Source organism: Lepidothrix coronata, unplaced genomic scaffold, assembly GCF_001604755.1.
Source record: "Lepidothrix coronata isolate B3197 unplaced genomic scaffold, Lepidothrix_coronata-1.0 Scaffold97, whole genome shotgun sequence".
Classification (NCBI taxonomy): domain Eukaryota; kingdom Metazoa; phylum Chordata; class Aves; order Passeriformes; family Pipridae; genus Lepidothrix; species Lepidothrix coronata.
In genome coordinates, this window is record NW_016690277.1 from 425,261 (window position 1) to 450,244 (window position 24,984).

At 42.0% G+C, this 24,984-nt stretch overlaps 2 protein-coding genes across 3 annotated transcripts in view; both read right to left on the reverse strand.

Moving 5' to 3' along the window:
- Positions 1–3,863, reverse strand: part of AP1S3 (adaptor related protein complex 1 sigma 3 subunit) — a 14,462-nt gene extending 10,599 nt beyond the window's left edge. The window contains exon 1 of the mRNA XM_017822368.1: positions 3,784–3,863. Within this exon, the coding sequence (XP_017677857.1) occupies positions 3,784–3,786 (3 nt within the window). The 5' untranslated portion in view covers positions 3,787–3,863. The remainder of the gene's footprint in view (positions 1–3,783) is intronic.
- Positions 3,864–11,121: 7,258 nt separating this feature from the next.
- Positions 11,122–24,984, reverse strand: part of WDFY1 (WD repeat and FYVE domain containing 1) — a 29,960-nt gene continuing 16,097 nt past the window's right edge. The window contains exons 5-11 of one of the 2 annotated variants that reach the window (XM_017822366.1): positions 23,522–23,634; positions 20,817–20,943; positions 19,116–19,221; positions 16,672–16,773; positions 15,761–15,891; positions 14,644–14,752; positions 11,122–13,964 (exon numbers count right to left, since the gene is read on the reverse strand). In XM_017822366.1, the coding sequence (XP_017677855.1) occupies positions 13,905–13,964; positions 14,644–14,752; positions 15,761–15,891; positions 16,672–16,773; positions 19,116–19,221; positions 20,817–20,943; positions 23,522–23,634 (748 nt within the window). In that variant the 3' untranslated portion in view covers positions 11,122–13,904. The remainder of the gene's footprint in view (positions 13,965–14,643; positions 14,753–15,760; positions 15,892–16,671; positions 16,774–19,115; positions 19,222–20,816; positions 20,944–23,521; positions 23,635–24,984) is intronic. The other variant, XM_017822367.1, reaches the window with a different exon arrangement.

The window sequence follows — 24,984 nt, forward strand, 5'->3', positions numbered from 1 at the left end:
TACAATTTCCTTACTTGTGAGTGAAAATATTAAAAAAAATAATACTTAACCAAAGAATCATTTCTTTTGCTTTACAGAAATGCACCTATTACCCAGAGACAGCAAAGTATGCACCACAATTCCTGCACGGACAGCCCAGCCCGAGCAGGCTCCAGTATTAAACAGCGACAATCTGTAATGATCATGAGCACTTGGAGAAGGAACATCCAAAACTGAAAAGTCCAACATTACACATTCTCTGCTAAGAACCCTAAAAACCATTTTTCCTAGCAAATCCCACAAAACTGTATCCTACAGGGAGTAACTGAATGCCAGATTACGGATCACCCCCTGAGCTGTACTCTGATCTAAGCAGCTTCCAGAAGGGGACAGCATAAGAAACAGGGCATGTGTAAAATCACTCTGGTAGTCCTATCTCCATGAATCACAGGTTTAAGGATTCAGGGATAGAAACTGCATCCAGACAACCCACCTGTGGACCCACCCTCCATGAGCTGCCTAACTACTAGGACACCCACAGCACCCTCAGCAATGGATTAAAAACATTCACCTACACCGGTTAGAAAAGTATTCCCTTTTGTTTATTATACATTTAGTGCCTAAAAATGTTGCAGGATGTACCCTGACTCTTCTTGTAGCAACCAATCTTTATAGTGTTCATGACTTCATGCATTTGTATCACTTCCCCCGCAGTCACCTCTTTCCAAGCAGAAAAGTCCATATACTCAGGACTTTTTAAACAAGATGCCATTCCATTGCCATTTTCTACTATCATACTAAAGTTCACTACAAGAAAAATTAACACAGAAATACCACATGGACTTTTTTTTTCCATGTACAATGCTGCCTTGAACAACAAGAATAATTTATTTGTCATTTTCTCTCCTCTCATCTGTTCTAATCTGCTGTCCCTCTTGTCTTTCAGAGCTAAATGCCTAGAAGCAAAGTTCATTGTCTTTGTTAGGCCAACACATAGCTGTAAAATGGAAAATAATGTAAAAAGTGGAAAATAAGGAGTCATTCTTTGAACTATAGATAGCAAATTCTGTGCAGCAATGAAAACATCTTTTGCAGATCCACTTTAACAATTAACAGCATTGAGACTGTTGGTGAGGTCGATATTCAGAAGAGCTGAGAGTTCATTTCCAAATACTAGGAAGGTGTCAGCAGCTGCAGTCACAGCAACTAATATTTGCATCCAAGCTTCTAGATCAGTGATTGTTTATCAAATGTCTTGCTAAGTGGAATCAATGCTTGCCAACTCCTTTTCTATTTGGGCCAAATACATTTTTGGAGCCACTGTGCTCAATGGGATTCTTTTGATCTTTCTCCAGGGTTTCAGATTGTGCCCACAAGTACTAATTTGTCTCCCCTTACTGATGAATAGCACAGGTAGGAGGGAAGCAGAGCCTTTACTATGCAGGCACCAGTTCTGCACTCAGAGCTTTGCAAGCAGAGCCATGTACTGTCACGAAAATAATACTGATAACACTGAGGCAGCAGTAGGATCAAGGTGTTGCAACACTGCCAGGCACGAAAGACTACAGCAATATGTCCTTGGGGACACTAATAATTTTCTTCTCTGTACTCTCTCCCCACTCTTTGACTTTGTTGAGACAGCCATTCTTTGTGACATGTTTCTCTGCTGCACCCACATGTCAGGGAGTAGAATTTAGTCTTTTCTAAGAAGTCTTTTTTTAAAAACATATCCCAAAGTAGCAGCTGGGCAGAAAAGCTGTCTTTCTCAGTAAGAAATGAAGTCAGCTTTGCTAAACAGACTCTTCCCTGAAACTTCCCTGGAAATCTGCAAGAGCAAACAACTGAAACAACCCTCTTGCTAAAACATGGTATTATATACATGGCACCTTCCATTCCGCTCTCAAAACACAGAAAAAAGGTTGCAAGCATAATTCTGTCAGTCCAAACTGGAGGAAACAATGCACAGAGAGTTTAAAGGACCTGTTGAAAGTTTGTCACTTCCGAGCCTGAGTAAGTTATATTCTTGGTTTGTAACCCAGCAAACCCTTATTTCTTGACTCATAACCCAGTGTTAACAACTCTTTCCCAGAGACTGGATGACAGAGGAATTTTAAGTAAGGGTTCCCTGACAAAAGAATCCTTTCACTAGCACTGGATCTACAACAGGAGAATAGGGTAAGGCTGACAGCACTAGTTAAATGTAATAACACCAGCAAGGTTTCATACTATGACCACAGAAAAAAAAAATTAATTGTAAGAATGCACACTCAACCTTGTAAAATTCTAACCACCAATACAGCAGACAGTCTCCAATTGTCAATAAGCAGCACTATTGTGAGCAGAGCTCCCCCGGGACCATCGTGAGTGCTTTGAAAACTGGCATTTGTGAAGTACGTGCATCAGGGAGAGTTCTGAGATCAGCTTCCCTGAAATCAGCTCCCATATTTACTGACCTTCAAGGGCAAAATAGGAACTCCAGTTGTTTACATAAGCTTTATTAGAGGGAATTGGATATGCAGGGTTGTCTTAGGGTGTAACCAGAAAAGTTACATCTATATAGGGACTTAAGGTGTGGAGATTGCATTGCCATCTGTAAATTCATTACTGTGCATATTCTATTTGCATATGTAATGACAGATACACCTTCCTAAATACAGTGGACTAACACATATTTAGCATTCTGGCTAAACTACTGAGAAGAAACAACATAGCTCTGCCTTTGAGGATAGAGACAAACAACAGCACTTGGCCACCGCTGAAGGAGTTGAGAGACTCCTGTTCGGCTGCACTGCCAGTAACTGGTATTACAGGTGCACACAATGGGCAAACTGTGCAAGACAAGTCTGAATTATCAAGCAGTAAGACGGCTTCTCCATTAAGAGGCATCACTGACCATCTCACTGCTTGAGAGCCTCCTTGGGAATAATCCAGTCATTGTTCTCAAGATATTGGTCATCACGCTTAGCATGAGAGTACCTACAGACACCCTTACTGATCCCAGCAAACCCCCGCCAAGCGCAGCACTGGAGAGTCAAAGAGCCTCCCTCCTTTCCAAGCTCAGCAAGTCGCTGCTGCTGCCACTGCCCAGCCGTGGGGCCGGGTCACCCACCCCGGTGACCAGCGGGTGAGGGACACAACCAGACCCACACGCTCTCTCACAGGCACGACACTTGATGGAGAGCTGGAGCCAAATTCCTACAACCCCCGTGAGACCGGACAGTAGAGCAAAGGCACCCGACCTGGAGGCAAGGCTGCTGTCCAAGCTCTCCACTTACCTGGCGCCAGGGAATACCCCTGGGGAAAGGCTCTTCCCAGCAATCCTGTCACAGGAAAACCCACTGCCCAACACTGACCCTCTCTGCACCAGTCAGCCAAAAGACAGAGATCCACCTGAAACCACATTCGATCCTTCTCCGGGCACGGGAGCCGACTTGAACCTCAGCTCCTCAAGTTACAGGAAGGCTTCATGAAACCTCCCTGTGAAACAGCCTTGTTTTCCTGGTTGGCCACGAAACACCGTCGGCGTGACCCGAGCTCACCCCGGGGGTCGGAAAACAGAAAATAGAATATATAACTTTCATTTCCTCAAAAAAAAAAAAAAAAAGAAGAAGAAATGCCTGGAAACGGCACTTCAGCCTCTCGGCGCAGCCGGTGCTGAGGGAAGCGGGGCAGCCCGGGTGTGCCCGGCCTCCCCCGAGCCCTGACAACGCGCCCGTCGAGGGCTCCGCGGCCCCGGGGAGCACCGGGGGCGAAGGCGGGGGCGGCGGGGCAGGGCGGCTGGAGCCGGTGGGATCGGACACTTACCATGGTGCGGAGCGCAGGCTGGGAGCCGGCGCGGCCCCGGCCCGGCCCGGGTGGCTCCCGGGCGCTCCCTCCGCCCTCCCCGCCCCGCGCCAGGTGAGGCCCGGCCGCATCGCGCCTTCCCACAATGCCCCGAACGGGAACTCCCCGGGCGCCTCCTCCCGCTCCCCTGGGGCGAAGGGCAGCGCTGGGCTGAGGGCGGCACAGCTGGGCGGCCCTGTGCCAGGGCAGCGTGGGCTCCCCGGCACCGCCGTGCCCACAGCGCCCGGCTCTGGGCGGTGACGGGCCGGGGGTGCCGAGCCCCCGCCCGCTGTCCCCTTGTCGTTCAGGACTGCTCCAAGGGCACCCTCCTCACCATGGCACCCTTCTCACCACAGCACCCGAGATTAATAAAAACGCAGTTCTTGCAGTCCACCGGCTCTACCCACTGTCAGGCATTCATACCCTGAAGACACTGGTAGATCTGCAGGTACGATTGCTCTGCAGCCCATCTCCCAGAGCAATCCCATCTCCATCAAAATGAAACTCAGATAGTTTAAATACCTTAAATGGCTGGGATTTGCTAACCCTGTGCTTTTTGATGGAGCTGGATGAGAGGGCAAGGCATCAGCAAATCCCTGTAACCTCTGGCAGGGATTTGCTGATAAGGAGCTGGTGCCAAAAGAATGTGCAACATCCACAGACTCAGCACTTGAATCAAAAGCTCTAAATCCAGTCCTAAGGCTTCTCAAGCTTGTACAAGGAGTCTGATCCAGATGCAAACGACCACGGGCATAAAATGAGAGGGGTTAGGATGCTTAAATCCCATGTTTGTAATCTAAAGGAGAGACATCCCCCCAGCACAGCATGCATTTAGTCCCAAGCACAGCGTGTCTGGATTCAGGATACAGATCACATCTGCTCAGGGAAGAGCTGTGCCCTGCTCTTGGATGCAGTGCTAGATGCATCTGAGTCATCAGTGAAAATGGGAAAGAAATCCAAAAGGGCTTGGGGACTTTAGGGGACACTGACAATCTCTCTTCAGCCTCTGGCTTCAGCAAAGGGGAGAGATCCTTGGCCAAAAGCAATTGTGCATGTATAGCTGAGACAGCAACTGGGCTTAAATCTGCTACCAGCTGGAAATGCCTATTTGCAAGAGCAGAGAGCAAATGCATGTGTGTGCTCCTTATCCTCATTTATCAGTGTTGAAGTCATGTCCACATTTCCTTAAGCATGCATGACCCTACTCCTCTTGGCCTTCCATAAGCTTTGATTTGGTCTATTCTTCACAGAGTCCTTCACTGCTGTTTCCTCAGTTCTGGTTTCTGCATGTTCCAGCCCCATCCCACCAAGCAGCACATCACATGCTGTGCTGTGGCACTCCCAGCTGCTGGGTGCTCTGGTTTCATTTGTGCACAACACAACAAGTCCCAGCTGCCTACAGATCTCAGTGATCTGTTCACTTGCCCCTGGCGTCTGTCTTTCCTGAGTACACATCCCAGCCCATAAAGCAGTACTATCTACAGACCCTAAGAACATGCTTGCCCTTTTTTGCCCAGCTGTGCAGCACACACCGTGCAGCACACACCATGCCATGCTGCCAGACTGCACTGCCTCACTTGTTTTGCTGGGGCACCATCTTGCCTTCAGTGAGCCTGCCAAAGATACACTTACTGCAATCAGCATCTGTTAAAACAGACCACAATCTTTCAGATTCTCTGGAAGACAGCTGGGATGAGTAAACAGGCCACACTAAGTGCCACAGTGCCCACACTGCCTTTCCCAGGAGGTAAACATCTGCCTTCCCCACGACCCTGTTCATGCTCCTGCCCCTTGCAGTCCCCAGCTCTACCTACTGTGGCCTATGCAGAAGAACAGAGAGCTGTCTGCACTTGCACCCAAACACTCTGTTGGTGAACAGGGAGTGTTCCCAGACAGCACTGCAGCACTGGGAAAGCCAAGTGTCTGTGAACACTCAGAACTGGATTTGCCTTACATGCAAGAATGTGGACACCACAGCACAGCTGTACTACAGAAGTGGGACATCAACACTTTCATCTCCAAAATGAATTTGAAATTAAGGGATGAACATACCCCTCAATCCCTACCTATGTAATTTGCTCAGGTGATGGACAGTAATTTTTTTTTTTTTTTTGCTTAACAACTGTTTCCCAATAATCTTGCTTTTCTGTGCAAAGATCTTCCCTAATTAGGCCCATAGGCTCAAGACAACCATCCTGCTGCTTTTGTGGTTTTTGCAAGTAATCAGAAAAAAAGCAGCAGCAGCAAATACATCATGTATACAGTGCACATGAACAGCAGTGGCCAAAATCAACCTATTATGGCCAATCTTGGAGGTTGGCAGAGTGAAGAAGCCCTACAGAAACAAGGCTGTAGATATAGAATCATGCCTAAATTAGATGCTTTCCAGCTCAGAAAGCCAGGCTGCACTTAATGACTGCCTAAATAGCTGTGGTAAGGACTTGGAATTCTCCCCTCCCTGCCTCTCCTAGCACTGTGTACCTGCATAATGCTCTGATAAGGAAGATAAGCATCTTCTAATGGTTCCTACTTGGGAGGTTTGAGCTACCAGTGTCACTCAGCAATGGGAGCAGGGGGAGGCACCTGTAGCACACGGTTGTGCCAGGTGAACCGATGGGGTGAACTCATTCCAGTAAAATGCCAGAGGATGGACTCCATCCAGTTCTTCCCTTAGCCCCAGTTAATTAATTTGAATATGAAAGCTTGCAAAGGAATGCAAATTTATCTCTCTAACTCAAAACTTCTGCAAAAGGCAGTTTTGACACCCTTCTCTTTTGGCTTCTGCCTCTGCCTGAAAGAAAATGTTCATACTCCTTTCTTAAGGGCCCTTTGAAATAGGCTTTTAAGACAGACAAGCAGATTTTTTACTGCTACTGGATATTGTCTCCTCTTTGCTCATATTCCACTTTTCTAGCAGCCTGTAGCATTCAGAAGCAGAAAATGTTCACACCAAAAGTTACAGTGGATTTAATGGGCCTTGTGTGCCTACACCTGCTATAAGAGCTGCTCTAGCTCCTAGGTATCAGTTCGGGTGAGTTTGGGCATTATTTACTTGAAAAAAAGTCACTGCTAAAAGGTCCAATGCCTAAATCTGCAACAGGCTTTGTCTTAGGCCCTCTTAATCTCTGCAAGCTTTATGCACTGCAGAAGCTAATCCTGGACCATATAAATAAAGCTATATATTCACCAATGATTTACAATTGATTGGGAAGTTATGTTCCTGTACATTTCCAGAGAAACAAACAAATCCTGACAGCTTCAATTAAGAGATAAACTGCTGTCTAAAGAACAGCAGGGAGTGAACAAAATATAACATTCTCACTTTGTTCTAAAAAAAAAGGTACAAAAACTCCTTCCAAAAACAAGCCCCAAAACCAAGCACCTTTATATTGCAGAAAGGTGGCTTTTTCCTGACTTTGAGTACTACAGCAAATGAAGCAGAACACTGGCCATTTACCTGATTCTAGCCAGCACATGCCTTGGTGTCATTTTTCAGCACCTGAACTGAGCTGAGAGACTTCAGGTAAGTAGCCCTGTACAAACCAGGGAGTTGAGGCTGATGAAAACTCCACTTGGTGATTTTTTTATAGGAGACCTGCTATGCAGATTTTTTTCCACTTGATACTAGGTCTGTGGAGGAAAGAAAAAACTTTAAAAGCCCAATCTAAATTCAGCTGCAGGAGGTATCTTTTAATTGCACTTTGGATCAATAGAGAAGCAACCTAACACTTGCTCTTGGTTACTAGGCAGGGACTTGTACTTTTCCAGACTGCCTTTCATATGTTCCCTTTTCCTTATTTGCTCACACAATCTGGATTCTCCACAGTTTAAGTGCAGAACAAAGCATTCATATCACTAGAGTGCATACCAAATTACATATCTGTGCCACTGATTTTGGTACCTTATCAGCAGCAACAGCATGTTCAGTAAGTAGTCCCAACATTTAAGTAGTTTAAAGTATTAGAAAAGTGTTAAAAATAGCAGTCTCAAATCCTTATAGCCTGTACTGAAGTGATAGGCATACAAGTACTTAAAGGGTGTCAAATAGCATTTTATTTCATTTCCCAGCTGTATAAAATTCAGAGCAGACCAAAAGGTAGACAGATATTAACAAAGCTCCATCCACAACTCTGCTTCAATCAAAGAAAATGTGTTATGGTAGCCCTCTTGTGTTCAGTTGGATTTACAGCTTTTAGATCCACAGCACCCTTCCTCACCACCCCTGAAATCACGGCTCTGCATGGTTTAACCACACTGCCAGCCAGCTCTTTGCCCTGTACACCTTCCTTCAGTTTCTTTCATGTTTTTCCTCTTTCCATCCTGGCTGTAAAATCAGACCATGCTCCTGAAACAGCAGAGTGCTCAGTTGGTATATTCACAACATAAAACAAGAGAACTGCTGTTTTGAAGTAGGAGGACCAGGACACCCCTCATTGCCTGTGAGCATGCTTATATTCCCAGCATTTCTCCTCCATGAAGGGACTGTAATGAACAAAATTCACAGCCTTATTTCTCTCTTTTAGTTAATGCCTGTGAGATTAAGTTTTAAACTGAGTGTCCCACAGACACCATTTAGACATGTGCAATTCTCTACCCTCATAAAAATCACTCTGATGTTCTCCAAAACCTCTAAGTACTATTGACTGTCCTGTTTATTCCAGACCTTTGCTACCAATCACCATGATTAAAAAATCTGTTGTCTACCACTCAACTGGGGCACTGCACAGAGCTGTAGGAGGTAGTGGCTTTTACAGTATTCTTTTCCAACATGCAAAGGCTGTAGCAGATGATCAAGTTATGACTGCACTGCTATGGGTGCTTTATGGGATGGAGTCTGGTAACTGAGGGTAAGGTAACGGGTTATTTCCTAAACAATGCTCACCTTCCGTGTCAGTCATCCCTTATTCAGCCACTGCCAGACCAGCTCACTCTTACAGATCAGGAGGCCCAGGTCAGCAGGTCACTTGTACTTCAGGAGCTGCTATCACTTGTCTCAAGGAGCCAAACTCCAACAGGGATGTGCTGCGGTGGAGGAAACCCGGAGGAGGAGCCATAAACTATGAGAGAAAGAAGGAGAAATGAATGAGAACAGAGAAAAGACAAAGGACAGCACTAGAACAGAAAAACTGCTGTGACTTAGCAGCAATGCCATCAAGGAGTATTGGCAAGCAGTGCCCTCTCTTGATGAGCAACATAGGGGTGGCACTTCAGCTCACAAGAACTTGAGTTTTGACAGATACATGCATGTAGATTTTGAGAGCAGCTGAAAGCATAAGGAAAACAGGCTTCAGAAAAAAGAATCAATATAGATAGTAAGAGGCATGGTATCTTTACTTGACAGCTATAGTAGCAAAGCTAGGAGCAAGTTAAACCTTATTTTGTGTCTTTTCTATAAACGAGCTAAAGAGGAGAAAAGCATGTACCTCCACAAGCCATATCTTTGTGATAAAAAGCAATTTAGGAATGAATGTACCAAATATTCTGCAGACGAGCCAGTCAATCTGACCAAAATTAATATAATACATCAAGAGTAATTAAAAGAATATGCTTCTGCTTCTCTGTGTGAGCACAGATTATATACTAAAACTGGTGAGAGACCCTGGGTACACATGTGAGTTGGACAGCAATTAGTTATGGTAACTCTGAGCTGCCTGTATGTTGGGGGGCAAAAGATTCCTGTATAGAAGCAGAAAGCAAAGTTTCTAATGACCCCATATATTTCAGTTTATTCTTTGATAAAATAGTTTATATTTAATTTAATGAAAAAATTGTATAGATTTTTTTACTATTCTCTTGATGCTTTCTTCCGTTGATGAGGTGATAAAACCTACAACACTGTCTTTGAATCTGTTCAACAATTAGCTTTTATGTGAGTTTAGGAGACCACATGGCTCCCTAGAGCCCATGCCCTTACTTCATCCACAGGGACAAAAAATTTTGTAGGATCACTTGATAGCAGTCACTTAAAGAGATTCTTGAGAAGACTTGCCTTATGAGAACGAGAGAGGCAGAGAAAGCCTTCAAAGGCCACGTTGCAACTCACTGTAACATGGTTAGTTGATGACAAAACAAGTGTTTTAAATGTTAGGCTGGCAGAATTCATAATTTTCTGTAGTTTGCTCATGGCATTTCACTGTAAGCCAGGCCATTCAGCACTGAGGACTGTCTATAGAGATAAAGCTTAGACAGCTTTCCTTCTGAAGTATATAGTAGTAAATCTGATCAACAAAAAAATCTGTCCCTTTCCTTCATCTAGCATATGAAATCTCTTCAACGAGTAAGGTCAACACCACAAAAAGAACCCTCAGTTACTAAGAGGTGGCACAGAGCTATCTGAAATTTAAATGAAGTTTTCAACACAAGGAACGTGAAAAGTGATCAACTATGCATTCTTAGTTAGAAACCAATACATGTATTTTCATGCTTTCACTACAAGTGATTTGCAGTTCTCCAACATTTTGAAATTTGAGTTCATATGCCTTATTTAAAACATAAGATGGTCTATACAGACATCTAAATACGCTTTTCTGACTACAGATCAGTAACAGCTTGATTTTTTCCAGTCAGTCTTTGTTGGAACTCAAAAACATGGGGTTTTGCCTTGAGAAAGGTAAGAAGCTTAAGCTGATTAAAATGAGACATGTCTTTAAAAAAAAAAAATAAAAAATTACAGTATTATATACTACACAGGCTACTCAGCCACCCTCCAAAGGTGCCAAGTTAGTGAAACTCTTTCAGATTCCCTCTATGGCTCCTAAATACCCTAAGAAAGCAGTGAGCTACAAAGCCAGCCAATGCTGTATTTGAGCCTGTGAAGGCTGTGAGCAGCTGTGAGGGATAAGGATAGTTCCCAGCTTATCTCCATCTTTTCTCTGTGAGAAAGTATGAGACAGGTGTAACCACCTCCTGTGGCTGCAGTTTGTGTCCTCTGTATGTATCATATTGTAGACTCTGCTCACCCCATCCAGCAAAATTAACATTTCTTTAATACCTTAGACAGGTCCAAGGGATCTCAGAAAAGAGGTTAATCCTCTGATACTGGTAACCAGAGAAGAGGTCTACATGAGCTGGCAAACAGAACACAGGATAAGGTTATACATTCCTAACTGGGACCATGCAGCAGTTGTCCCTCAGCGCACTAGTTCATCATGGGCCTTTAACTTGCTGCAGCTCATTCAGCTCCAATGCAACACACCTGACAAGCTCTCCCATCAACCCAGATTTTGGACATGGGTCACATAAAAGAGGAGCCAGAGCATACAATGGGGGTTGTACCTTCACAGGATGGAAGAAAAAAATGGATCATCCAAATAGACTAAGTGAATATCAAGAAATATTTTATTGTACATGTAATCAAAGTTTAAAAAACAGACAAGAAGGAGCAAAGGACAGAATTATCTAGCATCTCTTATCTATGCAGGGTACAGAAATACAACTAGTAAAGAATTAGCACATATTAGTACCCTTTGCTCCCCTTCCCTGCTCCAGTGGAGGAGGTTACACAAGCGAGATGAGTAATGCTTCAAATCAAGGCTTCTCGGTAATTGCACACTTGAGCTAACAGAGTTGAATATGTTCAGTTTCAGGAGAGAGTGTGTGCCTTCAAAACAGTTGTTTATAAACAAAACCATTCTCTCTTTAGTGGTTTGTAAGCATTACTCATTCAACACCAAGAGTATACTTAAAAGGCTAATGATTTAGTGGCCATATTTGTCTTGTTATATCTGAACTGACACTAAGTATATCAATTATAGAAAATAGATTCCTTAGGCGGTAGAGAATATATTATCTAGTGGCAAAAACGTAAAGAAGCAAAGGAAGTATTCACAGGGAAGGGAAGGGAAGGGGGAGCTGCATGCTGAGCAGGGGGTACCTTGACTAATCAGAACTAAAAAAGCTGAGGCTCTGGAGTACTAGCTGCAAAGGAGTTACACCTCAGTGTCATTGGTGTAAGTTTCAGAATGTCTGGTTTGAAAAATGTTACTCAATCCCCAAGTTTAATTCATGCCCTGGATCCTCCTTACCTACCACAGTAGGATTTTTAACAGTTCTAGCACTATAACTCAAGTTCTGCCTTACATGCTGCAAGGAAGAAGGCTTCCATTCTCCTCCAGAGTCAGATAGGAACAAGTCTGAAAGTGAATGCAGAGCATTATCAGGACTTATTCACCCTTACAACCACTCAGTTTCCTTCCTAATCTAGAAGGGTGAAGGCCTTCAAAGCAGAAAGTTGCAACTGCTTTTCCAGTACAAGCTGATTTTCTCTCAATAGCTTAGAAATAAACCTTCCCAAAAAACCTAAGCTATACAGCATGTAGCAAGAGCTGAATCAAATCAGTGTGACAAGTGCTAAATCTTGAATTGAAGGCAAGACAAATTTTGGGATTCCCACAAAAGATGGATTTGTTTATTCTTCAGTGGCCCAATAAGGCTAGCAAATAAAAACTCTTCACAAAACTTCCAGAGAAGGCCCATGGAAAGGCAGAAAAAGTAACAGTAACTAGCATATTCTGGATTCTAATGCCCTTTGGAGACTATCAGATTTTTGGCTTAAAGTGAATTATGATGTATTAACGATCTTAAATCTACTTCAGCCTACAGCATGGTCCAATGCAGATTATTAGTGTCAAGTTGCACACCTAGGACTTGAATTCACTAACACTCATAGCACCACTTGATTGTTGCTGTAAATAAAGACAGTCTAACCCTTAACTCTTCTGCCAGAAAGAGCCTATTACCTTTGATAATTGTGCAACACTACCTATTCCAGGCCAGCTGACCTACCCACATTTTCTGTCCTCACACATATGCATCTGTTTTGAGACAAATCTAAACAGCTCCAAGACTAAACTCTGTGACATATTACCTCAGGTTTCAAAGTTACAAAATAAATTCTCTTTACAGAGTATAAATGCAGAGATTCACTCAACTGTCAGACCAGCTAACTGACAATATCTCACTAGTTATTTCCTGTATGTGCCAACTGCACAGTCATAAAAGCCTCCCAGCTCTTCTTCATACTTCTCAGGAAAGGATCAATACAGATATCTCAGGATTAACAGACCTAGGAGCAGGGAAAAAAGCAGCTGTTCTGTACTTCAGTAATTATTGCTCAGTATTTATCTGTTTTAAGCAACACCAAGACAGTATTTGAATTTATGCTGCACTTGAGCAGAGACAGGTTCCCTAACAGTAAAGAAACAACAGCCTTTCCACAGGAAAAAATTTCTAAAATTTAGCTGGCTGTTTTTTCTTAGCCATTACCTTTAACAAGGCAGATTTGTTTAGGCTCCCATTTCTAACAGCATTATAGAGTTGTCAAAGTATATAGTTGATACCTACGGCCTCTCTTTAGAGTAGCTGGGCTGCACATGTTCACAAGAACTACAGAAGTTTATTAGCTATGCTAAAAGACTACAGAAAGAGCCCAGGACTGTTTGAAGACTCACCAGCTACAGAACAGCTGTCCCACAAAAGTGATTTCACTAACAACTGAACTCGAAGACAAACACTACAAGAAAGCCAATACAGGAAATCTTGTGTGATCAAAAGGTTCTCTTACTATCTCATCTGAAGGAAGCTACCCGTCACTTTGAAGTATCTCCTCCTTCCATAGGAATAACCAACATACCTTTTGGAGGCAGTTTAGACAAGTGACTGCTCAAAAGTATTTTCACAGAACTGCTTTTTGGAAGAGAGAATAAGTTATTTTACTATTTGCACAAATTGAATTTACTACACTCATTTTACTCTGATAATGTTTTAGCTACAAGGTATCTATACAAGATATATCAGCAGAGATAGCACATTGTTAACACTACATATGTAAACTGAGAAACAACAGGTCCTTCCATCGAGGTGTCATATTGCAGGTAAGCCATTTCATGTTAGTCCGAGAGGCTGCGAAACCACACTTCGGCACCAAGGAGATTCCTGGTGAGCCCAACAGAAAAGCCGTGCTCTACAAAGGTGACTGTCCATCCTGGAACAGCAGCAGGAGAAGAATCAAGCAACCAGTGTTGGTGGAAGTATTCTCGAGGAGGATTCCATTCGTTCGGTGCGTATTGCTGTACATAAGGTGCATAAACCTGCCATGGACGAGATCAGCGGGAAGAGAAACCCGTTGCAAGGCTGCAACCAACTACTGGTGTCATGTCCCAGATCTGGAAGAGAATATTGTGGAGAATCATACAGCATTATAAGACCCAACAGGGCTTTCTGTAAGAGGCATAGAAGCAAACAAAGATGTTCCTGGACGTAACAAATCCTAATAAACTATACTTGAGGAAAATGCCATAAAGAGTTATACCAGCCTTACAAACCAAAAGCCAAACTTGGGGGTCAAGAGAGTCTTCTTGGACTTCTTTGTAGACCTGTTTTAAGAAGTGCTATGCAGTTTGCTACAAACATGCTTACACAGAAACAAGGACAGACTGGGACAGTCTCAGTTCTGATATCCATGGCAGATGTTGAGCTTAATCACACCAAGATTCTATATCAATCTGAGCTCGTCTCGTAACAAGGGCTTTTAGTGGCCATGCTCCAAGCCATGGAGCTCAGAGTAAAGGCACATTTCATCAGGTCTGTGTCTTTAAGGCTGCTGGCAGATTCTCCTGCCTGCTTTGTTCATCTAGAGACACAACAGTAATGAGTTCCAAGAGCTACGCTCCATACAGGGGAGTTACAGGTCAATTTGTCATTCAGCTGCAGGAAGAACAGCCTGACATAAATACAGTTCTTGCTGCCCACAACAGATAGTTTTGTAACAAGAGTTGTCAGAAAGAAAAAAGAATATACAAAAATTAACTCTCTATTAAATATCTCTAAGAAATGCAGGAATACCTTCACAATCCGGTCACTCCCACAGGTCACCATTAGCCCTCTGGAGATGTCCATGGACATGTGTGAAATGTTGTGTTTTCCTTCATGAAAGGTTGCCAAGGAAGTACGGCTGCACAGGAACGATTGGAATGAAAGCCAGTCATCAGATGAAGCTTCATGGCATCATTATAGCAGTGCAAAATAAACTTAAAAGAAAACTAAGTTGCTCAAGTACTAATAAATCAATCCTGGGAGCTGCAGCGCCATATTAAAGGGGACAGAATTAAATTAGCAAGTCATGGTAAGGCACTGCTTGTGTAGGTGTGACATTTCCTGGCCTTCTGCAGCCTGTTAATAATACTAGAGCAGAAGTGGGACACTGCATTAGCAAATACTCCTACTCTTGGTTAATAAAGTCAAGCTCAGCTACATTTTTTCCTGCTGGCTACAGTGAGCCAACTAGGGCACAGCACCTCACTTTTCCAAAAAAAACCCCAAACAAAAAGCCGCAACAACCAAAAAAACCAACACCACCACAACAAAAAACCCCAAACGCCCTTAAAACTGTCACATCTGATTACTCTGTTCATATCAAGATAAAAAGGCGTTTCTTCATTGCTAAGACAAGTTTAGCAAATGACAAGACAGCAAATGATGTTTAACCCGATTTGTTTGCATGGGGAAAATAACGTTGGGCTGTGAAGAATATTAGTATTAGTAGAAATAGTATTCAATAGTAGAAATAGTATTCAATAAAGGTACATAAACTAATGCATATACATCCTGGTAGCTGTGATGCATTGCCAGGCAGCCATTTAGCAATTTTAAGTACGATCAATAGCTTTTAACTGAACAGAAATCTTGAGACAAATATGTTTCAAGTCTACATCTAGGCTCACAGAGAGGAAGAAACAAAGCTGACAGAAAAGCTGTAATACCACACCTGATCCAAATGAGCTTGCAGAGCCAGTTGGGGGATCTCTGCCACCACAGTGCTCTGAGTGCCCAAGGCAAAGGTGGCCTATTAGCAGAGAGTCAGCTTGGTGTGTTTTGTAGCACTGTGTGTGGATGTGGACCAAGCACAAGTGTTTCTGCACCCCAGCAGTACTACCTCAGTTTATTAGTCCTTAATACTCACTCTTCATCCTTGATGGACTCAAAACAGGAATCACAGACACGGACCTGGAACTCAAATCCCATGATTGGGTAACTGGACCGTTTGGTACTGCACTTGCCACACACTGCTTGCCCACATTTTCTGCAATGATGCTTCATGGAGGAAGAAGAAAGCAAAAAAATAAATCATTATACTGTGTCCCTTGACCACCTTCACCAAGTGTTCAGTGAACAACAACAAAGCTTCTGTTTTGCAACCTGTTAGAAAGCAACCTGTTAGGAAATGCTCTGTTACTTCAACCAAAGACCAAGGACTCTCAAGTTCTGAACAGTCATCTGGGCCATTAATGGTTTTATCTCCATATTCTCTGTGTACATCCTCTTCTCCTTCTGCAAGCCTCTTCTGGGAGAAGGGGAAAAAGTGGACTGAACAAGCAACTAAGGAAATAACAGTCTAACAAAGCCAAAACTAGATGAATGTCTTGGTGCCTGTGCAGCCCCTCCATAAAAAAGGCTATCTGGAAAGCTTTCACATTGTCACGCAGTAAAAGCAGGGCCATTACTACTTCCCTGAACTGAGCACTTACAACATGTTAGGCTGCAATTTGCTCAGTTATGGGGCACTGTTTGCCACTTTACACAACACTTGAGGATTAGCTGTTCAAAGCTCCAATGCAGAGAAATATCCAGAGAAATCCAACAGAACACTCCTAGCACAGCCTGCTTTGACCTGTGACAGAAGTTTGGTGCAACACTTTCACAGAACTTGGAAATGTCTTAGCGCTGCCTAGAAGCCATAACCTCTCAATAAACCCTCACTTCAAAGCAGCAAAAATATCAACAGTTGAAAAGATCTAATGGCTTTATCAGTTTTCTGCTTACATTTTGCTTAAGTGCTGAATTATAAGTAAGCACTCAAACCAGCCATCTCACCTGTCTCAGCCCTATCGTCTTTGTGTCCCACATTTGCTTTATATTCCAGAAGAAAGGCTGTTCACACTTCTGACAGGAATCACTTTCCAGCCATTGAGGAGCCTACAAAAGAGCAGAGATGCAAGCAATCAGAATTGTTTTCCCTCATACAACAGCCAAGGAAGTTTGTTTTAAGAAAAAGTAAAGTTTTACTTGGAAAGATGCCCTGGCTCAGTTCTGAACATTACAACAATAGATTGCCTAGGGTATAGTACAGAGGAAGTTTAGTACAAAAACCCTGAATCCAAGACTACAGTTATTTGTTACCTACACACCTCCTACACTTTTTAAGCCTACAGCAATATCTTATGGTCCTGCCTCAATAAAAAAACTCATTCAAACATCTAAGTTATTAAACTTGCTGCAGGCATTCCAAGACTGCTGTTCTGATTGCCTAGATGATTTTTAAGGACTAGTGTAACTCAAGCTGTAGAAGCTATGAGGCAGTTATCCCCTCTAAGAAGGGGGGTATCCAGAAGTAAATTCTGCATAATTATACTTTCTGCTTTCCTAGGATTGCAGTTCGAAATAATTAAGAACTCCTTTGCATTTTCCATCCTGCCCACATCTTCATTAAGCAACCCTTCTCACACCCACATACTTTTCCTGCCATAAATGGACTAGGCCAAATGAAAATAGAGCTTTCACACATCTCAACTCTCTCAGATCTTTAACTGAGCATCCTTGTAAGGGATAGAAAGAGGCACAATATTTTTAGTACATAGACTTGAATTAGAACATGTATATTCTATACAACTTTATAGACCTCATGAGCAATTCTCCTTGAGACTTGACAGGAGGAAAGCTGGAACAACAAAGCATTTTTTCTCCTTAATTCACATACATTCATCACTGACAGTAAGAAAACAAGAATATTCTCAGTTGCACCACCATCTCACCATGAACATTTATTGATTCCAGATGTCCAGTTCCTAAATCTTCAACCTCAATTGTATTCTCTTCCTTCCCCAAACAGTGGAAAATACTGTAAAGGGTAGTAACAAGTCCAGTGTGGGGGTGTGGAGGGAGAGTAGAGGAAATGAGTTGCCTCTCCATCACATGAGATATTCCATATTGTTTCTTTCGGTTACTTAGAATAGCAGTTTTCACTTAAAAGCATTTTGGGGAAGACAATCCCCTTTCTGGCTCCCTCTAGCAGAAAAACAGGATATCCTCCAATTCTTTTCATCTTAATTTCACACATTAAACAGAAGACAAAAACTTGCCAACGCTACCAACACTATTACCAACATACAGTTGGAACTGCTCAAGAGCAATACAGCTGTCAGTGGAGTTACCATTCCTTCTAATCAAAAAAGTCTGTTTTCTAGTCTTCTGTGCATTAGTGCATATTTGAAGATACCCCTGTAACACGACTCACTAACTAATGCTTCAGAGGCAGTATGTTCATCATTTGTCAAACACTGGGTTTCTTTGCTTTTGGATTGGGCTTGATTATGTTTTTCCAACAAGTTCTGATACATCACAGCTGTTCTATCTTAACTGTATTATTTTAGCTGCATTAAAACTGTCTATTATTTAGAAGATCCCTTTATTGTGTGCAGGTCCAGAAGAGAAATGGCCACATCTTGTTTTCCCAATTGTATCATAAGTCAACTCCTTTCAACTACAACGGTTCATTAACATTACAGAAGTTTTGAAGAGAGATCATCATGCTGAAAATGTCAGGAGCATCACATACAGCATTCAGTGTGTTTAAGGTGACAGCTCAACACATCAAAAACCAGTTCTTAATCATGACACTTGCATTTAAGAAAAAGCAACAGGACAAGAAAGGCTGAGCCTTAAATACTGCTTTATGGGAGTAACCAAAACTACCTCCTATAATTATGGTTTAACCACAGAGAGTAGTAATATATATCTCTTCAGTTCTTGTGATGGGTATGAACTGATGCAGAACGTGCATGGCAGGGTCAGTTGCTGCGTACTAAGATCTTCAAAAAAAGCACTGCCTGGGGACTGAACCTCTGCCTTCTGAACTGCATCTCAAAACCTGCATCTCACTTCTTTACCTGCTTTGACACGAGTTGAGAACTTATTTCAAGACTGTTGAAGCACAGTCCATTTTTTACTGCAGAAGATTGCCTGCTTTAGATTGTTCTAGCAGCAAGGGTCACAGCCATTCTAGTGAAGATGCTGTCTCACTGACATAAGACTCTAAGCAGACCCAAGTGTGTCCTGCACTTCTCCTGTCCTGGGAGTCCATTTACTACAATGCAGTATGGACAGCCACTAGAACAGAACAGGTTTCAATAATACCACTGAATCTTAAAGTGTCAGACAATGTGAGGAAAGCAGCCTGCAGAACTGACTAAGTAAAGTCACATCAGTCTCTGAAAGGGGGGAAAAATAAAATAGTTTCTTGACCTAGGACATGAATTTACCTCTTCTCGGCTGATATCCATGTTCCAAACAGCAATTCCTCCATCAGCTGAACAAGACACCAGCTGCCGTGTCAGCTGGAGGTAACAGATAGCCTGCACCTTGTCACTGAAAACAAAGTAGACACTATTTAACCAAAGGTATTTAAACAAAGCTTAGTTTCCCAGCAAACCCTGATTTATCCTTGTAAAGCTATCTAGGATGGCAAAACTGGTTTCCAAACAGTTTGCTAAGTCTGCTGAGTAGAGCTATGAGGATGACTGGACAGGTGCTGTCACCTGAGCACTCCCCTGGCATCAGGATGTTACCTAGAACAGTGTTCTTACAGGCCTGACTACAATACCAGAGGTACAATTCCATGTTAACATTTGCTGGCAGTTAGCACTGAGAGAGCTGAGTGTCAACTGGCTCCAAATGTGTGTGCAAATACTCTTCTATGTTGGCAAGGAAAGCCAAGTTATCAAAACAAGAGACAACTGGAGAAATAAAGAGAAATATTTGTTTTAAGATGCAGCTAAGAAGCAGACAGAGCTTCTTTCCACTTTTGCTAGCAAATCACAGTAAGTCAGTCTGTAGCTGCAAAGCAAAGCATGCATTTACCAGTAAGACAATTTAATCCTAAATAAAGTCGTGGCAAAATAAAAGTCTACCCTAAGAAACAAAACAAAGGATCTCAATAGTATTAAACTGCTTTGCAACATCTAAGTTGAATTTAAAAAGTCATTCTGCTTCTCAGTGGAACTTCCTTTCCCATTCAGTGTGAAGTTTGATGCTAAGTGTGATGTTTGAAGAGAAACTTAACTGTTATAAGTCTTCACCAGGACACAGGAGGGAGCAGAAATAGCAGTCCTCCAGCTACTGACTTCAGTTACTTTTTTTGTAAACAGTATTAATTCTTTAGCCATAAAACTAAATCCTCAATATTTAACAAGAGTTCTAGGGCTAAGGCTATCAGTCTTGATCAAAGGTGGATGGAGGCATCTATGAATTAGACATGAGGAGAATGCGCTACACAAAGACATCTTTAAACACAAACAAGATCTCTACCACCAGTGCATTTCTAAGTAGAATGTATCTTTAGTGGTGAATTGCCTGTCAGACTGAGTTAGAGCCCTACATTTAAAAATGGCAGCTAGTGTTGGGTCTCTGTAAAAATCAAGGGTTGATTAAATACAGCAGCTAACTATCTCATCTGCAGAACAGGGGAGATGTGACACACTGTCTGAAGTTGAGAGACCACCCCTGGAATTTAGCCAATCAGTTTATCACCTCACTGATAGGAAGAGACAGAGAACAGGAACATACTGAAGCTTATTCTAGTCGGGTACACGAACATGCTTATACATTAAGGTTCTAGCCCTACCCTCACAGGTAATTCAGTGCAGTATTTACAATACAGACACATCCAATTTTTACATAAAAGACAAACCAGGTGATTTAGGATTTTTATCCACCTCTTTCTATAAACTACTTCTATATTACTTCTAGACTATAGTAATAAGAACATATCAACCACGAGCAAGAAAAAAGATTTATCAGTAATGCTTTCCTAGTAGTGATTATCCTTCTTCCCTCAAAGTCCTCAGGGTTCTGCAAAAAGATATTTTCTCCATTATTCACAAAGATTCGAATATCTACTTAGTCTTCCTGGGACTCTGTGTTCATTACTGAACACGTAGGAAAAATAAGGCACCGTTACATACTGATGTCCCTGGAGCAGCAGCGTTCGGCCCTTCCTTCCGCCAATATCCCACATGATGATGCTGTGGTCAGAGGCACCTGAGAAGAGCAGTCGCTGAACAGGATCCCACCACAGGGAAGTAATACTCCCTAGGAAAGAACATTCTGCAGTTAGATGTAAGGGACTGGCTCCCCAGCACAATGATGCCCTTCTGGAGCACTAAAGTGAAACCTTATTCCGGTAACATATGGAAAGCCTTAAGGCAAAGGACAGCATTCAACAGCAAGATACAGTCCTGGTGGAGAGGGGAAAGAGCACTGGACAACAGAACAGAATGTCCCTAAGAAGACAGATAAAGCATAAACCAGAAAGTTTGAGTTATGAGCCTTCTGCCCCTTATATTTAGGTAGGTGGTTTTAAGAGTTGCCAGGCTGCTTTGTAAGCTTTGGAAGATGAAAAGTATGAACACTCGCCAAGCAGAGACGAGTATTTACAACTCAGCAAGGTGCTTGGTCAGTGGTTGCAGGACAGCATGCAGTGTTCACAGGTAAACCAACTCCCTTACATAAATATTTACAACCTTAAAATAGTTGGAATAAGAAACGAAGTCACAGTTTCGCTGCTGTTAGCAAATCTGCCACCACTTACTAAATTACAAACTAAATTTCAGAAGGCCCAGCCTGGCTATGCATTACACTAGTCAGAGAAAGAAATGAGTCATCTGACAGTAGCAGCTTTATATTAAACTCATGTGCATGGTAATGTAGCCAGGAGACTAAAGGAGTAATTTTGTCACTTATGCCACCTATAGTTGTGAAGTTGGGATATTTTATTCCTTTGCAGAGATCCTTCCCTTTAAAGCATCCTTCCACTGTTCAGTTGTCATCAAAAGCCTTGTTAGTCTGAAAGCAAGATGAATGGTAATTAGAACCCAAATCAGTCCATTTCAATGCTCTGGAGCAAGAGATTTTCTTTAGCCGCCTTTAGGGCTGCACTGTTTTCAGACTGACCCATTGGGAATAGCATTTGCACCACAAAAGGCAGTAGTTTGAGTATTATCTCAGCATTACACAGAGCAAGCTGTTAAATGTGGTGAATTCTGGAAGCTAACCTGAAGAACAAACTCTAAAACCGTTTAAACTGCAAAGCAAACACTGCTTGCTTATGAAGTCCCATCTAGCAAGAGCTAGAAAGGAAACAAGATGAAATCAGACTTTTGAAGTCTGTCAAACACAGGTGCACTCAGAGAAGAACTAGATGCCATTTAAGTTCAGAGTTACTAGATCTTGAGAATATTACACAAATACTGTAATACTGTGGAGGAAAAAAAGTTACACATAATCTGATTTATTAAAAAAAAAAAAAGGAAAAAAAGATGAAGTAGCTAGTATTATACCAATTGAAGAGAAACCTGTTTCTGCCCCTCAAATTTAATCATCTTTTATTCTAGATCAATTCTTGTTTTAAGGGTCACAATCCCCATATGGAAGTACATAAGCCAAAGTTGTCTGCTATGCAGACACTATTGCTGAAGTTGGTGCTTGGAAGTCCATCACAACCCAATGGGTAGAACTTGCACTTATAAGAACTGCTAAGGACACATACTGCTTTCAGACTAACAGGAACATCTGCCAAGGAGTTGCATTTGAACAGACTAGTGCAAAAGAATAGAGAGGTAAAGGAGTCTCTAGGGCCAAGAGAATTATTTTGCTCTTAACTGAAACAATCTGGAATTCTGCTTGAAAGCAGAAGAGACATTTATCACTTGAAAATCTCAACCTGCCTCTCGCATTCCAAACCAGCTTAATCACTTCACAGTCATCTGTAAATCAGGAGTCTCCCCAGCTTTAACAAAGCCTACTCTATACTTACAGCTGTTAAACAAGGCAGCCTTTTCCAGTGGGTCACAGACTCATGACCCAGTAGTTCAACCCTACCCAAATGCAAACTAGTCAACTGATTTGAAAGTTGGCAGTACCACATGGGAAAAGGCACTGTCTTATTTATTTTTCTCAGCATATAATTAAGTCACACATTCTTCTGTGATTTGCATTCTTGCCACTCATTACAGCAGACAGTGGCTCTATATCATGACCATTTGGTTCATTTGATACAAGGACTACAACTATACTATACAGGATGAGACATTTGCCTTTGACTTGGCATTTTTGTTTCTAAAAGGCTCTCTAGATTTCTTGCTTATAGCTTAGGTTCAGCTAAACACAGGAAATTGAACTAGAACATAAAGACTGATCAGAACAGCAAGGTTTGCATAGAGAAGAATTAAGTGGTATTTTAGAATCTAGACTGGAGGTTGTTAAAACTGCTTTAGGTATTATCATATTACAAGGTCTCCTAAAAAAAGAGAAAAAAGCCCCACAAAGTAACACATTTTCATCCTTTCTCTTCTAAGTTAAGGAGACTAAAGCTTTTAAAGGTGGCCATCTAGTGGATAACTTGTGTTTAACTGAATGCATATATTTACCTTTATTTTTCATCTATAATAAAAATACCTGTCCAGATTTATTAGGCTAAGATTTCCCTTCAGCAAGAATGTGTGTGTTCTTTAGCAGACAGTCATATGTACTTATGGTTACTACTACCTTGGACTGTTTTTTTATCCCAAATCTATCCTTAAGAGCTAGATATGCAACTGAACGTCTCACCCCAGTTTACAGCGAGGTGTTACATCTGGGACAAGTGGATTTAAGCAAAGAGTTACTTTACCTTCGTGCCCTTTGAGGGTTGTGATAACTGAGCACGTATTCTGCTCAAGCTTCAGAAGAGTGATCTGTCCAGAATAATCACCAACAAATGCATGCTGAGTTTCATGATCATATCTGAACAGCAGTCAAGGAGTATTTTACATGACAAATAGTCAGCTATAGCACCAAAAAAAAAAAAAAAATCAGAAAAGAACATTTTAATATGCCAGATAAATATTTACATAAATACTTCTAAAGGGGTTGGAGACTGTAATAAACCTTTCTGATTCTTCTGATTCCTCTCTTCTCATCACACTTCCCTATATGTGCGAGTAAAGCTGTACTTGCATATAAAGAAAATGAGTGAGAAAAGTTTTAAAAAGCCATTGGAGAAAGCTGTGAGATAATCCATGCTCTAGTTTAAGGCAAGCTAAGTAGATTTGGGCCATTTCTGGCATATATTTACAAAAAACACTCATGCTTGTCTACAAGAGATGCCAAAACTTGTCAGGCTACTTATTTCAGTGCAGAGCTACCATTAGGAGCACCTCACTGGACACTGGGTGACATTCAGTCTTAGCTAGTATGTTCCCCTATAAGCCCTCAGTTTTCTACCATGTTATAATAGTTGATATCCTCAAGACAAAAAAAATCAGGATACAAAGATGCTGACCCTCCACAGCTAGTTCATCCTGCAGTGGAAGTACACTCCCAATGTTCAGGCTACAGAGAAGGTGAGACCATCTTGTTTCTTGTTCTGTTCTCTGCACTTCCAAGTTTACCAGTGCAGGTCCTTGAGCATGGTATTGAAAACTGAACTGTATTTCAGAAAGGAGTCTGTCAGTTAACACTGACATAAAAGCCACACCACATCCTGACACGGGATCTATTAACATGGTGGGACATTGGGCAAAAGCATTATACCTCATAACAGTTTTGTGATACTCAGTTTTGTCACGGCATAACTACTGTCTCCAGAAACCGAAGAACAGCAAGCCAATGGAACTAGAACATTTGCTGCCTTTAGAAGACTTTTGCTCTTCAGAATAAAAGCAAGAGCTATGAAAGATCCATAGAGCTGACACCACATCACCTAAGAGCTGTGTATAAACTTAGGTGTCCTCCTGGAGCCACACAAAACCACAAGCAACAGCAAACTAAGTAGCCTCTGGTATGGCACAGAAAAGGCTAACTTTAAAAAGACAGTGTAACAAAAAGCCCACTGCTTTAAGTGAAAATGCAGAGGCTTTGCCATCTGATGACATTTTAAAACCTCTTAAGCCTTCAGAATCTTGAGATAAACAATTCGCTTTCAACAAATCCTTTAAGTCCCTGAACATGTGATCCTTTCTTCATATTGGAAGTTCAGACTTGCATTATCCCCACTAATCCAGTAAAGAATAGGCACTCTGCTGTGTTATTCAGAAGCTTACACATAGAATCATTAACAAATAACTGCTAAGGAACCTCCAATAGGGAGACCAA